This window comes from Oncorhynchus clarkii, chromosome 28 (assembly GCF_045791955.1).
Source record: "Oncorhynchus clarkii lewisi isolate Uvic-CL-2024 chromosome 28, UVic_Ocla_1.0, whole genome shotgun sequence".
Classification (NCBI taxonomy): Eukaryota; Metazoa; Chordata; class Actinopteri; order Salmoniformes; family Salmonidae; genus Oncorhynchus; species Oncorhynchus clarkii.
In genome coordinates this window covers 18,707,486-18,725,381 of record NC_092174.1, presented here as the reverse complement: position 1 = coordinate 18,725,381, position 17,896 = coordinate 18,707,486, and the positions used below count along the sequence as shown (strand labels likewise).

Sequence of the window (17,896 nt, the reverse complement as noted above, 5' to 3'; positions counted from 1 at the left end):
CGTGCCAAACAGTAAACAACAACACATACACCAACATCGGAACCCCCCCTAAATTAACTGCATAGCCGTGCCAAACAGTAAACAACAACACATACACCAACATCGGAACCCCCCCTAAATGAACTGCATAGCCGTGCCAAACAGTAAACAACAACACATACACCAACATCGGAACCGCCCCTAAATTAACTGCATAGCCGTGCCAAACAGTAAACAACAACACATACACCAACATCGGAACCCCCCCTAAATTAACTGCATAGCCGTGCCAAACAGTAAACAACAACACATACACCAACATCGGAACCCCCCCTAAATTAACTGCATAGCCGTGCCAAACAGTAAACAACAACACATACACCAACATCGGAACCCCCCCTAAATGAACTGCATAGCCGTGCCAAACAGTAAACAACAACACATACACCAACATCGGAACCCCCCCTAAATGAACTGCATAGCCGTGCCAAACAGTAAACAACAACACATACACCAACATCGGAACCCCCCCTAAATTAACTGCATAGCCGTGCCAAACAGTAAACAACAACACATACACCAACATCGGAACCCCCCCTAAATGAACTGCATAGCCGTGCCAAACAGTAAACAACAACACATACACCAACATCGGCGTCATTCAGGGAGAATAATAGTGATATCTCAGTTCTTTACACATCAACTGTGCTTTCAATAATGAATAGGGTGAACCATCCATAGTACCCTTTCTCAAACTTTCCCCATGTGAATATTCACACCTTATTTGATTTTTTAGTGAAAAATAAAGAATATTCAATGCATGAAACACAGTGTGTATAAGAAATACAAAGCATCTTAGTAAAGCTAAGCAACCGTTCAAATATTATATTGTAAAAACACTGCTTTGCTTTTGTTCATTCTAAATCCCTGTTGGGCTGTCAGCACAGCACGCCACACCCTCAGTATAAAGCAGAAAAGATACTTACAACTGGGCTGGCATTGATGTAATCTGAATTGCCTTGGCTGTTTTCAACCTTCAAGGTTATTCTTGAGTGATCATCTGAAATATGAATGGAGGAATTATTGCACCAACTCAACAAGGCGTCAGCACCCGACCCGGCCTGCCTGCAGTGTGTTTCAAGTACTGGAATACTGAAATAATCAAAAACATACTCAAACATAACCTTTAGCTTATCACTTAAACCTAAAAGAAACCTGCTCCATATATCATATAAAGTGGTCTCAGATGGGTGCAATTGACAGTAACATGATATGTAACAACATTTTAAGACAGTATTTTAACTCAGAGGTCAATCACCTATAATGCAGGGACAAATCAAAGTGCAAGATGAAGGTAAAGCTGTCTTAGGTCTGGGGAGCAGGAGAACTGCTCTCTATACTGCTGGGAGAAGGGGTTCAAATCCCATTCACTGCTCTTTCAGCACACACTGTTCTACCTTTCCTCTCTATCCAATAAACATGGAAGAATATGGAAGGATTGGGACCGCCCCAAAATAACTCACAGGCCACCACAGCATTGGAGCGGTTCTTCTTTGTGTTCCCGGCCCCCAGGCCTGTAGTGGAGGCGTTGGGCTCAGCCTGGTACCCACACAGAGCCTCCCACTCCTTCTCCAGACGATTCTGGTTTTTCAGGTGGTCCTCCATGTAAAACTAGGGAGGACGGAAAACATATGGATTCAATATGGATGAAATAACTAGAGTTGTACCCATTTGGTTTATCAGTTGGTGTGTATTCTTCCACAATGTAAGACCAGGGAGGGAAGAGAAGATTTATTTGAATTTCATTTTGGCTTCGTCAATAGCTACCTGGCCAAGAAGAAGCAATGAAAAGCAAGGTGTAGACATAATAAGGAGACTTGAAATATAGTATTCTTCACTCAGCAGGAGCATTTCATTGCAGACATTATATTAATACTAGTAATGCAAATGTTTTGTGGCATTTGATTCCTATATATGTGTGTGTGTGTGTGTGTCTTTATTAGAGGAGAAGTGAGCTCATAACCCAAACTCCTCCCATTTATTCATGGTGTCTATATGGTCCTGGTAAGAGGACAGGAATAGTTTCCTCTAAATGACAAGCCATTCAGCCAAGACCATTACCTCTCCTGCTCTATTCATAATTAAGTCAGGAGCACTGACTTTGATTAACTGCCGCTAATGAGATTGTCAAAGCTAAATGTGAAACATAGAATGTTTCAGCACTGGGGCCATCAGGGTAGACAAGCTATTGTTCCTCTCTGTTGGAAGAGGACAGTTGGGCTGAGATGATTGTTGGACATCACTGATGATCCAGGGTCCATACACAAAGTATCTAACACTCACCGGGAATATCTCTTTAACACAAAACAAAAGAGCATCCTAAAAGGACTCCTAGGTTATGCCCCAAATGGCACACTATTCCCTACGTAGTACACTACTACCATACTACCCATAGGGATCTGGTCAAAAAAAAAAGTAGTGCACTATATAAGGAATAGGGTGCCATTTGGGACAGCCCTAATGTCATTCTATTAATAACATAAGATTACAATGGGGAGAACATCATCTAGATTCATGGTGAGTACTTAGAGAGGCTTAATGGACTTTCTCCTAACAGGATATATTGGGTATTTGTTGAAATAGAATCTGTCCTGGACAGATATCTTATCTGCGTCCCAAATAGCGCACCTTATGGTGTTAGGGAATAGGGTGCCATTTGGGACTCAACCTTGACTGGATCCTTCTCACTATGATTCAGAAAGCGAAGTGCCTTAATGCAGCGTACAGGGATGATCAGCACTAGGTTCACCACACACACACACACACACACACACACACACACACACACACACACACACACACACACACACACACACACACACACACACACACACACACACACACACACACACACACAGACACACACACACACACAAACACAAACACACACACACACACACCACACACACCAATGCTACTTTAATCCCTGCCCACGCTATCCCAATATGTCCCGGCCTCCATATCATATCAATACATATTACACTATGTGCTGACACACCGAACACAGTCTGGGATACAGGCTCAATATTTTAGCAGGCCATGAATCCATGACCCTTCCTTGATTTAGCCCCTTATCGAACAGCACCTTCATCCTGCACTGTTACCCTACCCGGATAACCTCACCCCCTCCACCTCTACCCCTCCATCCCCTACCACTCCACCAGCCCTCCCAGGCATCAGACAGCCACACTCTCCTCTGCGTTAATGCCAGAGTAATGGGGTTTTGTACTGTGTAAAGGGATTATTGCAATCCAATCAGGAGGTGCTGAGATCACCATGTGTCAGGCAAACACTGGCTAATCCCTTTACTGCTGGGTTTACAGCTGCCAAAAGGTGCTCAATAAAATCAGAATGAAATAACGCTCGATGAGGAGCTAGTGCTCAGCTCAGGGCCGTCGATGACGTCGTGGCAGGGCTAGAGCCTCGTAATGAACGAGACTAGAGCACCTGGGTGAAAGGTGCACATAGGAGCTGCTTGGTTTTACACCGACTGGATGTGTCACAAGTGGCACCGTATGGCCATCAAAAGGAGTGCACTACGTAGGGATGAGGGTGTCGTTTGGGACGCAGACACAGAGGTGACAGGAAAGGGACGGGAACAACTGTGTACAACTGCAGCATCACAAACTACGGTGAGGAAGCTGCAGCATCACATGCCGCTAACAACACTATTATAATAAGGCCACTTTCCTTCGTACTGGCTTAAGCTCGTTTGGGATGCGTCCCAAACAGCACCCTATTTCCTATACCGTGCACTACTTTCGAACAGGGGCCCATCAAAAGGAGTGCATAACAAAGGGAATGGGATGCCATTTGGGACACAGACATGGAATAGCGGGTATCATGGAAGATTAAGACCTTTTACTCCTGAACACATGGTGCTTTCCAGCATGAACGCTCCCTGTCCTGCATTAAAGTGATTAAACAGCATATTTCTTCATATTTGGAACGCACGTGGTGCCTGCAAAATGGTGGTGTAACTCAACACTCCAAATTACACCACACCCACACACCCTCACATAACATACTCAGCTATCTTCTAAATAACTTCCCACTCGGCAGCTTCGCAAATCCCTAATCTCTATAGACTCCACGAGGTATAATCTAGAACAATTACTGGGCCAGCAACAAAAGACAAGATAATGTGCTTTATATATAGAGTATGTTCATCTGCTTAAGACACAGCCAAATCTCTGTATGAAGTCAGATTCTGAACAAGTACCATGGGACAAAGTAATACATTAACATAGATAAGATGGTGCAAGGCAATTCTCTAATACAAATCAGTCGGGTATCATGATAGAGTGGGATTTGAAGCATTACAGGCAATTCATTTGGGGTGAATAAACCTAGAAAGCAATCCGGTTTTTTTTTCTGAACCCCAGAATATGAATCACTCTACAACGTACTGTAGCGCAAGTGTGAAGCTTGGACTGCTGGTACTGACGACATGTTTGTCTCTCTGCACTGCCTGTGATAACTCAATATGAGCCCTCCTCCGATGGTTGTTCAGCTCTGACTGGTCATATAATATGACAGAGGAAACTACTCAGAACATTCACTGTGGCTAGATTAACAGTCACTTTTCAGAAAGAGCCCAGAACATAGGAAAAGAACAGAAGAGGGAAACATCAACACCACTCAATCAAAAAGTTGGCATTATTTTACTGGCAGATGGATCACAGTAACAGTTGTTGTTGTTGAGGGTGGGAGAAATAGGATGGAAGAGAGGAGAGAGAGAGGGGAGAGATGAAAGAGGATAGAAGAGAGGAGAGAGAGAGGGGAGAGATGAAAGAGGATAGAAGAGAGGGGGAGATAAAAGAGGATAGATGAGAGAGATATGAGAAGAGAGAGATGAGAGACAGGAGAGAGAGAAGAGAGGAGAGAGACATGAGGAGAGAAAAAATGAGAGAGATGAAGAGAGAAGAGATGAGGAGAGGAGAGAGAGGAGAGAGATGATGAGAGAGATGAGAAGAGAGAGATGAGAGAGGGGGTAGGAGAGAAGAGAGGAGATTCATGGCAGAAGAAGAGAGAGGAGTAGGAGCGTGCCCATGGACCTCCCACAGTCTCATGCAGATTGTGATGAAGCAGGGCATTTAGAATGATGGAGGGGGTGGGGCACAGCCGGGGGTGGGAGGGCGGGAAGCGTGGCTCATGCCTCATGGGTCATTTCCTTTCACTTCCCTGGCCTGGCTCCAATATATACCAACCAACCATAGCCAGACGCAGTCTCATGAACAGTGAACAGTCTCTCTCCAACGACGGCCTCGTGGCTTACTTCATTCTCATATTTCAACTGCCGTACGTAGGAGGAAGGGACAAACAATTTGGCCAATCTGTAGAAACTGGGCTCAGTTGAGTAGCAGCACACATTACTATCTGTTGCCAGGGAGCTGTCCAATGGACTGAAGCTCACAGAGCTTTCTCTCACCTTACACTGCTGCTCCATTCAGAGGGCCGACCGGTGTGTGTGTGTGTGTGTGTGTGTGTGTGTGTGTGTGTGTCTCACATATTCCTGGTGTAAATCTCAGGGGCAATTAAGAGCTTCATGCCTATTGAACACATCCCAGGGCCCTTCTATCACATATTGTGAGGAGCGTGTAATGCATGTAGATAGAGCTATGTGAAGAACAGATATACACTGCAATTACAATGGTAGACAGAGTTATTCACAATCAATGAACATTTGAATATGTGGGAAGAGAAGACGTGGAAGAAGCATGCTCATATAAATGTGGATGTAATGAGAGAGAGAGAGAGAGAGAGAGAGAGAGAGAGAGAGATGGAAAAAGAAAGACAGATGTAGAGAGAGAGAGATATGGAAAAAGAAAGACAGATGGAGAGAGGTAGAGAGGTAGAGAGAGAGAGAGAGAGAGAGAGAGAGAGAGAGAGAGAGAGAGAGAGAGAGAGAGAGAGAGAGAGAGAGAGATATGGAAAAAGAAAGACAGATGGAGAGAGGTAGAGAGAGAGAGACACACAGGCAGACAGTGATAGGGTGAGTCAGTAGCGGTACGGATGTTTACCAGGATCATGTGACCAGTGGAGATGTCCATGTTAGAGTGGACGGGTTCCTCAGACCAGGAGGTGGAGGAGCTTCGTGCCGAGGGGCTGACGATGGGCCCCCCGTCGCTGAACTGGGGCGCCACACTGTGCATCGGCTCTGGACACTCCGCCGGCGGCTTGACCGACATCCGCTGACGACACAGTTCCTAGGAAGGGAGGAGGGACACAAGCACAGTTACAAAGTTAACTGATTAATATGCTACTCTGTTCTTTTGAAATACAGGTTTTTCATATGCTAACGTTTCTTAAGACCTGCCATTACAAAACAATGGATTTTCTTTTGGTTTCTGATGGTATACGTTAAATTGATTACTATTAGGCTTTCAAATGTAGACATTCCAAAGGCTGCTTCTCGAATGAGGTTCTCGTGTTACTGACCATCTCCAAGGAAACGGCAGGCGTCACTAAAGTTATGTCCCTGTTGTACACTACCTCGGTGGGCACATTAGCAACCAATGGGGGTTTGACGGCTGTATTATAATGTTTGATACTGCGTACGTTAACATTTACAGATTGCATACTATCAGCGTCAACGACATACCAAAGGCTTACTATACAAAAGACCTTCTGTGGTATAATTTGAGTATTTCTGTATTCCAGCGTGGGTTCAACCTGCTCTTTCAGTAATACTGAAGTATTATTCGAGAAATATTTAAGAAATACTGAAACAGTTATAACGTTTACTCCATGAGTTGAAATGATCATTTTTCTCAGTCACGGCCGAATGAGGATGTCTGTCGGGGAGCAGCGATCTAATGCAGCTGGGGATGTAGCCAGAGGACGTCGAGCTGCACATGCTCCAGTCATTAGGAGAGCGATAACAATGATTAACACTGGCTGTGAGTGACATCACAAGCAATTTCATTACAGTTGATATCTTATCTCACTATTTATCCTTATTCTCCCTGTGACATTGATCCACTGGCTGTCCAAGCCATAACCATGGCAATTAGGTCTGTCTTTGTTTTACCAGCACCCATTCCCTCAGTACCATTCACTGGAACGAGTATATGGTGTGCTACCACTCAGCTTCAGTTTAAGTACATATAATATCATTATAGAAAAATATACAAAACAAATACAGGAATCACATTAGAGAAATACAGGAATCACATTATAGAGAAATACAGGAATCCAGCCCGTCATATTTCCAATCTATTAACATGCTATAAGTCGAGTGGCTTATAACCACTCAATTCTACAAAATCTGTCAGTCTGCCTGCCTGCCTGCCTGCCTGCCTGTCTTTCCCAGCAGCCACCAGGTAAGGCCTGCCTCTCCTCTCCCCAATCCCTCTGCTACAGCTCCATTCCAGACAGCCAAACAGCCGCACCATTACCGCAGGCTGTAACATTCACATTCCAACAACTCTACAGGGTGGACTTGGTGGTTACCACCATCAGTCCTAATTAAAAAGGCCCCATATGAAAATGGCCTCCCCTGAGATATTCAATTAGCTGCCTGCTAAAAACCCAAATGAAACAGACGAGGAGGAAAAAGAAAAACGTTCCACCAAGGTCGGGTTTAAATGAAATAAGACCTATTTACAGCTTTAGTATGGCACTGCCCAGTCCAAGGAGAAATGAACAGCGCTGTGTCCCAAATAGCACCATATTCCCTCTATAGTGTATTACCTTGTTTTTTTCAGAGCCTTGTCAAAAGTAGTGCACTATGTAGGTCAGAGTCTGGACAAAAGTAGTGCCCTATGTAGAAAATAGGGTGCCATTTGGGATGCTCCCTAGTGTCAGTCTGTTATACTGTATATGGTTGATCTCCATGTTATATTGCAGGATATGGAGAAATTCTCAAAACAAAAACCCTGGATTGATAGATAAATCTGTTCTCTGACGTGTGAGCCTGAGACAGACATTGGAACAGTTGTCAGATGTTACATTATTCATTCCTTCAACTGATGTTTGAAAACAAGCTCTGAATGTGTTATCTAATATTTCTCACACGAAAATCTGGAAATGAACACAGATTGTTTGTTAAAGTTTACCTTGTAAAAATCGATTAGATTATGGAAATGTATTCCAATGCATTTGGTTCAGATGATACAGAACGCACTAGCTAGCTCACAAAATAAAGTCTGGCCTGACATAAAATAATATCATTATCTTCTATCATTTGATTTCAAATACACGGACAGAAAGACACAAGAGCCCTATGAGTCACTAAATAGGGAATAGGGTGCCATTTGGGAAGCAGCCATATACCATCCTGGGCAGTGGAAGTATCTGTGAAGAGTGGCCAGTGTAGGTGAGCTTCTGATCTCGGTAAACCCAGTCTTGTGTAAATGTTCAGAAGCTCGATTAAGTTCTGGGTCCATACGTGTTAAGAGAAGAGATAGAACGAGGATCGGAACCAGAACAAAGTGCCCCACCCTCTCTCTTTGCAAGTCTTTGGGCCAAATGTCCCCTCCCCATCTGAAATTCGAAAGATGCTAACACCTGCGAAGTCGTGATTCTTCCAAATAACCAGTGCTGAAAATCCCAAGCCCCGGGACTAAAGCTGCTCGTGATCTCACACATCCCTTTGTACCATGACAGATCTATGGTACCATTTATGTTGACGTAGTCTGTCACTGAGAGACTAGCGAGCCTCCAACACCAGTCCATGGTAGCATCTCAAATGGAACCCCATTCCCTGTATAGTGTACTACACTGTAAAGGCATGAATGGCATGATCCAAAATGACGCTTTGGTTCGACCAACCTATGCTATTCAACTTGTCTGAAATAAAATAACTCATTTGACCGATCGATGTGATTTTTTTCTATTGAATAAAAGCTTCTTAATTGCTTTCAACACCTTATGCGCATTGCATAGACGAGTGGGTTGTTTAGCAACAAAACCGATGCGTGTGCAACTTTGGCGGTAAAACAGACAAGGTTGTAAACTATATTTAGTCACCAAATGTTTATTGAAAACATTTTTTTTTAAAGCACAATACATCAATACAGTTGTTGATTAGCTAGCTAGGGAATTTTATATATTAGCATAGCTGTGACATAAGTCACCTCCAAACAAGACATGGCATCAATAACAATATACAACTAACTGAAACCAACCTACGATTCCCCACACGGCAGCTATCTGACTGTTCCGAATCAGAAAAACACACAGCCTTCTACCTCTGCAAAGCGCGCTCATCATTTTTGTGACGTTGTCAGGCAATCCGTCGTCTATAGCGGTGTGGGAAATGTAGCGGTGGCAGCGTTTTAAAATATTTGGAGGCGTGGCTTATTGGGACAGTGGATACAAAATAACCTGTTAGATTTCCAATATTGGGGCCAATATATCTAAAAGTGTTATGCACAGAATGTGCTTGGGGTCATTATGTCATGATTTTTAACCAACTTAATTTCATGATTTACAAGGATTTGGTTTCATTGCTTTAGAAATGTGGGAATTCAAAAGTGAAAAATCTACTTGGAACAAGATTAAACAATGGGTTGCATTTATATTAAATAATAGTTTGTATTTATGTTATTTATTAGGCTTTGCCCATGTGCTAAAACAAACAAAGGCTCAATATGGTGGAGAGAGAGAGAGAGAGAGAGAGAGATTGTAAATATACATAATATGACCAATGTAATGTCTTTATTGTTTTGAAACTTCTGTATGTGTAATGTTTACTGTTAATTTTTATTGTTTATTTCACTTTTGTATATTATCAACCTCACTTGCTTTGGCAATGTTAACACATGTTTCCCATGCCAATAAAGCCCCTTGAATTGAATTGAGAGAGATGCGGAATGCCAGAGAGGGATAACATCAACCTCAGTAGACTGTTCAGCAGGCAGTTCCCGTGTTTCTCTTGGAAATCCAGGGGACTGGAGACTGGCTGACAGACAGGCATCATCCACAATATAGGGACAGCAGGCAGCCTGTCAATCAAGCGTTTCTCTTTCAGTGTCAACCAGTTGAACATCATATTTTCATATCACAGGACAATATGGCTGACAACTTAGAGACGCTGAGACCTAAGGCATAGAGATTTCTGTGATATATATGTGTGTGTGTGTGTGTGTGTGTGTGTGTGACCATGGCCTCAGAGGCTCAGACAGACGCACCCAGGGCCTGGGTCATTAGCATGCAGTGAGGTTGTGAGAATGTAAGTGTGACTCAGTGATGTGTGTATGTAGTACGGTCGTCAAACTGCCCGCTGCTACCCTTCTGGTTTAATTGCATGTAGCTTTAAAGAGTCCCCTGCGCTGGGCCAGCGCACGCACACACGCACACACACACACACACACACACACACACACACACACACACACACACACACACACACACACACACAGGCGTACATTCAATTCAGTCAAGGGAATCCTTCTATATATCCTTAGGATGGATGCTACACAGCTACTATGAGAGTGTAACATAGCAGCAAAGGGATCACAACAAAGCATTGTATTGTAATTTCATGTGTAGTATGTTAGTGAAATGACTTAATATCAAAATATACAATATTGGCATTGGTTTTAGTTGCATGACCAAGGTGTTAAATGCCTTAGGAAAAGCTACTGACTCGTAATCAAAGTCTGTAAAGGCCCAGTAAACATCAATTAAGCGGAAATGTGCAGGAGCCCAGCAGTAAGTGGATTCTGAAAAATATTTAAGACTAATAAAACTATCCAGCCACCTTGTTGGTTAATATGAAATACATCCAAATATGTCACAGTCAAATAGAATATATTTGAAAGTAGAAAGAAACATTAAAGTTGAATACCCTAAGCTAGTATTATTTATACGTATTAGAATGACTTGAGGACAGCACCTAAAGTGCTGTAAAATGTAAGTACCAAAGAGAAGGGCTGTGGCCCTGCTCATTCTAAAATGAATGCTCACAGGACCACTCATTTAAACAGATCAGGGAGAATGGTCAGTGGCAGAAATTTCTATCTAATTCTTTGCTTAAAAAGGCACTTAATAACGGATTCTATAAATTGAATTTCACAACTGGACTTTCAGGCCGTAGGATAATTACACCTGTTAGAGAGGGGAATTGAAATGACTACCAGCACAGACAGACAATGCCACCCGCAAACCATTTGGGTTCATATCGTTTTCCATTTTCCAAATTCCCAAACGCTCAAAAAGGAATGGAAGAAATGCATACTACTCTACAAATGAAAAATGAAATGAAAAAGTAAATTACACCACAAACCACAAGTAGATAAACAAGTGTAACACAGGAGGTTGGTGGCACCTTAAATGGGGAGGATGGTCTCGTGGTAATGGCTGGAGCAGAATAGTTGCAATGGTATCAAATACCATGTGTTTGATGCCATTTCATTTGCTCCGTTCCAGCCATTAATATGAGCCGTCCTCCCCTCACCAGCCTCCTGTGAAGTGTACACAACATAACGTCTGATATATATTCTCCTACTTGATAGGTGGACGTAGCATCGCTGCCTGTGTCTGTTCCCAGGCTGGTGAGTTTCTCCTTGAGCTTGAGGTGAGAGTGGTGTCGGAGGCAGTAGACCACGATGGAGGCCAGCAGCACAGCCACGATGCAAAGGATAGACACCACTGTCAGGATCAGGAACTTGGCGGACTCGGCCGCGCTGTACTTGGTGGGAATCTGGCTGATCTGGCTTCTCTGTAGGAGAGAGTGAGTGAAAGAGAGAGGGAGAGAGAGATGGAGTGAGGGAGGGAGGGAGGAGCGAGAGAGAGAGAGGGTGGGTGGGGAGAGGGAGGGAGAGAGAGATAGAGGGAGAGAGGGAGGGAGGAGCGAGAGAGAGAGAGTGAGGGAAAGAGAGAGGGAGAGAGAGATGAGTGAAGGAGGGAGGGAGGAGTGAGAGAGAGAGAGGGTGGGTGGGGAGAGGGAGAGAGAGAGGGAGGGAGGGAGGGAGGGAGGGAGGGAGGGAGGGAGGGAGGGAGGGAGGAGCGAGAGAGAGAGAGAGAGTGAGGGAAAGAGAGAGGGAGAGAGAGATGGAGTGAGGGAGGGAGGGAGGAGTGAGAGAGGGTGGGGGGGAGAGGGAGAGAGATGTGACGTTGTGTTTTCAGACTTCACACATTTTCCTGATCCATTAGAGACAATAAGCCAGTGATCTACAATTGTACATGTTTTGGTGGGACATATTAAAGTATGCATATAGTTGCAGATAAAATATCGGATCATCAAGTGTTTTTGCTCCATCATATATGTCCAATAGTGCACGGAATACATCAACTCCCCAAAATGTAGATTATTAAGGAATATATTGAATAAAATAACAAATATTTAGAATGTATTAACCCAACCACTGTTAGCTTCACCTGACACAGTAGTTTTCCTGCTGTATTTTCCTATGACATCATTACAAACAGAAGGACATTTGACTAGTAGCCAATGACTTGTCGAGTACCTACAACCTGTCAAGCATTTAATCACTGCCAAATACGTATCTAAAGCAAACTTTAGGATTAATTTAGCCTACTTCATTTTACACAGTACATTGCTAGGAAGAAATCCCGCTATAGACAGAGTACTCAATTCAAACACCATATAAACCTATACCCAAGTAGGCTACATAGGGAAAAAGCACTACATGCACTAAAACATATAAAGAAGGGAAATTCATTATGTTGTTCATTAAAAGCAGACCATCTTACTGCTACATGGAGTTCATTTCAGAGGCCAGTGATCTGGGATAATGGTCGTGTTCCATTCTACCCGGGTTATGTCCCAAATGGCACCCTGTTCCCTTTATGGTGCACTACTTTTGTGACCAGGGCCCATAGGGAATAGGGTGCCATTTGGGACACAGACCCCGGCCACGGTGAATCAACAATAGCCTGATAATTCTCTCTCATTAGAGACAGCATAAATGATGTTAGCAACAATACGGAGCAGGGGGGACGAGTGAAGAGACGGGATTGCAATTTGCAGCTCTCAACTACCAGATCAACAATTCCCCTTTTTTTTTACAGAATGATCAAAAATAAATAGTGAAAAAAGCTTGGCTCGACTCTGCTGTTTGCTTCAAGACAGGAATAATTAGCAAACCATTTTTTTCCTTATTATTTTTTACATCCTCTTTGTAGTGTTACAAAAAAATGCATTTACAACCCCCCTCTCTCACACCATTATGAATGCCTGACTAGGCTATTCATGATCTTGTTCTAATAGTCATTTTATGCTATGTATTCAGCCTGCCACATTCTATTTTCTACCTTGTCTTACATTGCAGAAAAGCAAGGCCCTCATTTAAAGTTCAGGCTCATTTTCTCTCTGCATCATAAAGACCTAGTAAGAAAATATTGGTGGAACGTGTGTCAGTCGGTGGCAGGCCAGGGGTCGTAGGGATTAGGGCCGGACCAGTCTGCATCCCAATTAATGGAAATGTGTGTTAAAAAAAAGGCTGTGGCGGCATCCCAAATCACACCCTATTCCCTATAAGCTCTACTTTTGACCAGGGCTTTGGTCAAAGTAGTGCACTGTATAGGGAATAGGGTGTGATTTGGGACACAGATTGTGAGATGGGCCTGCCTGCCTGCCTGTCACAGACGTGTAAGCCCCAAGGAGGTGGAAGGTTGGAAGGGGTGGCCACTGAATGCTGCACAAGGATTGTTCTGGAATGCCTTGTGTTGTGAGGCTGTGAGACAGGGTACCCCGCCACTACAGTGAACGGTATAGATCTATTCCCTCTGATTTCATTCATAGCTGGCTGTGTTCAGCACCTTAAAAGAACGGATGCAGAAAGCTCTACAAAGGGAGACAACAGTTTCCCAATGCTTTGTGGGGTCCAATTTGCCTGGGAGCATTAAGCTCTACTGTAAAGCCTGGTTGCATGGTAATGTGATTGTGTTAAAAGGAAACAGTGGGAAACTCTCCTCTTTATCAGTCTCACCAAGGCCCTCAGTGCTAGGATGAAAAATAGCATTTCTCAGTCTAAAAAATAGCATTTCTCAGTCTAAAAAATATGATATTATTTTCTAAAGATTCAATTCTAAAAGATTCTAAGCATTGTGTTTCCACTGACCTTCTCTCAGTCTCAGAGAGAGAGAAAAAAATACCGGAAACGCTCTGATGCATCTTACAGAAATATGACTAAATAAACTGGGCAGAATGTTTATTGTAGACACTCACTAATAATACATTTGAACTGCATGACACACTTGCTTTGATTCCAGTAATCTTCTGCAAAATATATTTTTCCACGGACCCCCACCCCCGCCACCCTCCCCAAAAAAGATTATAATAATTTCATTATTTTGTCAAATTAAATTTCATAGAGAAGGATCAATGGCATCTTGCTTGGATAGTAATAGCCATACTTAGTTTCCAAACTGTAACTGTTCAGTCTTCCCTCACTGGACAGATGCTTATGCTGCCCTCTCGATTGATTCAAACAAATGTAGCCTGACTTCAACTGCTTGCCGTTAAATCGCATCTATGAAAAATGAGGAGCTAAGATTCTGATTTCTGGTGCAGAACCACAGAACCAGATGCTGTGGCATAGAAAAAATATAGAATAATTGAAAAGCAAAAAGCTTGCTGAGGGAGAATGTTCAAAGTAAATATGTGTATCGTGTGTGTGATTATTATCTGAAGGCCTACATTTCTTTATGCATCTACAAAAAAAATACCACAACAAGAGAATGTTTGACCTTTTCATTGGTACAGTATAAAGGAAGCATAAAATAGATATTACCAGGCAGACCAGCCAGACAGACAAAAAGGCAGAATCTTCTCTTCAATATTGCAGCTCCAGGGCCTTCCTTTCCGCCTCTCTCTCCAACGGCTTAGCACTTTCAATCAAATGACATGGCAACATCTTGACGCACAGAGGGCTGTGTAAGATTAAATCCCATTATATATGGCAAGAAATGCCCCAAAAATTGCATTTCTTAATTATGTTTGGTGATACAAAAATAGATACAAATATGTGCCAATAAAAATCATTATAAAATAGTTTTTCTGAAATTGACACACATTTCCTTGCAAACAAATGTGGTATGAAGACCATTTGTAGTCTGATATCTAATGTTTTACATAATATGAATCACTTAGGTTGCTGTTGGGTTTTTAACTTACACTTGCCTAGCTTAATTGTAGGCCAAAAATATTTTGTTTCAACACTGCTTAATGCATGCAACAAAAAAAACAATGATTAAGCTGAAAAAATGGTCTCAGATAGCAAAGGGGAAGGGAGTTCCTTTCATGCCGAGAGGTCTATTGTCCATCTGTCCTGAAGCAATTGTACTTGCAAATTTCAATTTCACATAGGCAAACGTGATCTGACATCCACAGCTCCTCCTCAGCATGCATTGGAGAAAAAGCATTAGCATAGCTGTCAAGGATGGATGCTGCACACTCTGGGGTCAAGCTTTTCATTTCAACACATATCAGATGTAGGTGAGTGTGCCCAAAATAACACTGATTCTCCCGAGAGAAACAATAGTTTATAGGCTACAATAATCTGAAGAAAGAGAGGGAAAGGATACTTAATGATCCGAGGGTTGTTGAAATTAAAAACCATGCAGAATGTATGCAGATGCACTTGTTCAAATGTATGTATTATTGCTGTAAAATTGTCAGAATATAAAAGACAAGTGTATTTCTAATACAATCCATAGGTTATACAGGTTTACAGTATGATGAGAGAAAACTGTTAATTAAGCAAAGTCTGAATTCTGTTCTATAGCGGGACATACAAAATAAAGTCACTAAAACTCTTCAATTCCATAGGCTTAAAAACATGGATTTATTTTCACCATTATTTCACCTTTATTTTAACAGGGAGTCATATTGAAACCCAGGTCTCTTCTTCTCTCTTATAAAATTAGAGACCCCTCCGAGTAAATCCCATCCAGCCCTTATAGTTTTTAAATTCTAGTATGTGAACTAGATGGCATAGGAAGAGGGCTTGAGTTGAGGGATGTTGGTTGGCTTGGTGAGGGGGTATGAAAGATTAGTGAGGCTACCTTAGACAAAAGGCAGATGGATTTCTACAGCTCTGGCTTATTCTGAATCATTGAATAAAGGTCAGGGGGAGAGAGGCGTCTAACTATTGTTTTCAGCCAGCTACTGTGAGGTAACAATGATCTCTCCCTAACCTCAGATAATACAATGCCTTTGAAAAGTTCACCCCCATTTACAAAACCTTTCAGCAAACAGGCATGCACACACACACACACACACATACACACTTTTCAAGAGGACAATTTAACGATTCACTAGTGTATAAATTGTTAACACAATTTGCCACACATATCAATCATATTATATATACATCCACACATACATTATATATATATGTATAATATATATAATATAATATATATATCCACACACACATTATATATATATATATATATATATATATAGGCCTACTCTAGTGGAAGTTGTTTCCATTCTATTCAGTTCTTTGGATCTCAGTCCGCCAAACTGGCAAACATAGATAGCCAATAACTTTGATATGTACACTCATATTGTGATGCATGATGGTCCTCCAAATTAATCATTTGTACACACCATTAAAACAAGTAAATTCTCCATATAAATGACAACATGAAGTGCCACCATTGCAGGCATAATAACTGTTCTATATTTCAATAAGGTCTGTTCACTTCAATATATCAGAATAACACATCATAAATAGACTAGATAACCAAAAATAACCACCCCAAAATTACATTTTTGAACAGTTTTGATTCAAATATAAAAGACTGTGTCAAGGCTACAGAAAAATGCACTGAGTTGACCCCTGGCAACTGTGAGCCGTCAATCTTCTTAATGCGTAAACTCCAGGTAGGCTACACAGTGCACCGCGCATTAACTTCAGATTTCTATAGAAGAGTGGTCAAAATAGGTCGACATGTGAGAGAAATAAATAACAAATACGAGCCTACTGAATTTATATTTCAGGTTATGGTTAATTAATATATACTGATACCAACAGAGGATTAGGCATGTTCACCATATGAAATACAACAACGTCATGCGTAATGCGCAATTATCCAAAAAGACCAGCAGGCTATAGCCTATGTATGACAAAACAAAATAGGTTAATAGATAAGTATATGAACTCGAAACACAATCAAAATAATGTTATCCAAGTCCATTTGGATGATTATCACCAATAGACCACATGCACTTGCTGAACATGAGATATCTCGAGATAGAGAGAAGTGAGGCCAAGCGGTGTTGCAATAATGCGTCGCCTAATCTGATACGAGTATTTACCCAAATTCATGTTGAGATGTTACAGAGATTCCTTGAGCTTCAGCTATTCCATCCGAGAGCACGCACGACACGGCAGTCGCTGCATAGACACTAGCAGCGGCGGTAACATCAGCGTGAATGACTCCTCTCAGTCCGTTCTTTCGTCTTTCAAAAGTTCACAGTCTCTCTCTTCCATTTAATTCAGCCGTGACAAAGGCGCACGGCAGCGGTTGCCCTGACCGGTAAGCCTTCTCCTCAAATGAGGTGAAAGCTTGGAGAAAAATAAAATACACCAATAGCTATTTTTTCGTTGACAAACTCTTTAGAGAAACCTCAACCATACCAGCACGCTACTCCCGCGGAAAGGAGTGGCGGAGATGTGTGTGGGTGATGATTTATTCGCTTTGGACAAAGTAGGGGATCGAGCCCCTCCTTATATTCAGCGGCCCTCGGGTCCCTGTCTGTACCACATGTCACATCCAATGGTTGCTATGGTGATGCCTCCACATGTTGCCGACTGTGTAGCGAACGCTTGAGGAGAGCTCAGAGTTGGCTGTTGAAAAGCTTGTCGGGAATATGAATGGATCCTGCGCTTGCCTGCCTCTCATTTGTACAATTGTTTGGGGTTTCTTATCTTAT

General features: G+C 42.3%; 1 protein-coding gene across 1 annotated transcript in view; it reads right to left on the bottom strand.

Annotated features, from left to right (window-relative positions):
• The window catches only part of LOC139386907 (receptor-type tyrosine-protein phosphatase N2-like), a 144,508-nt gene that overhangs the window by 16,891 nt on the left and 109,721 nt on the right, over positions 1-17,896 (bottom strand). Inside the window, exons 15-18 of the mRNA XM_071132783.1 lie at positions 11,495-11,707; positions 6,063-6,248; positions 1,503-1,650; positions 966-1,039 (exon numbers count right to left, since the gene is read on the bottom strand). Of these exons, the coding sequence (XP_070988884.1) occupies positions 966-1,039; positions 1,503-1,650; positions 6,063-6,248; positions 11,495-11,707 (621 nt within the window). The remainder of the gene's footprint in view (positions 1-965; positions 1,040-1,502; positions 1,651-6,062; positions 6,249-11,494; positions 11,708-17,896) is intronic.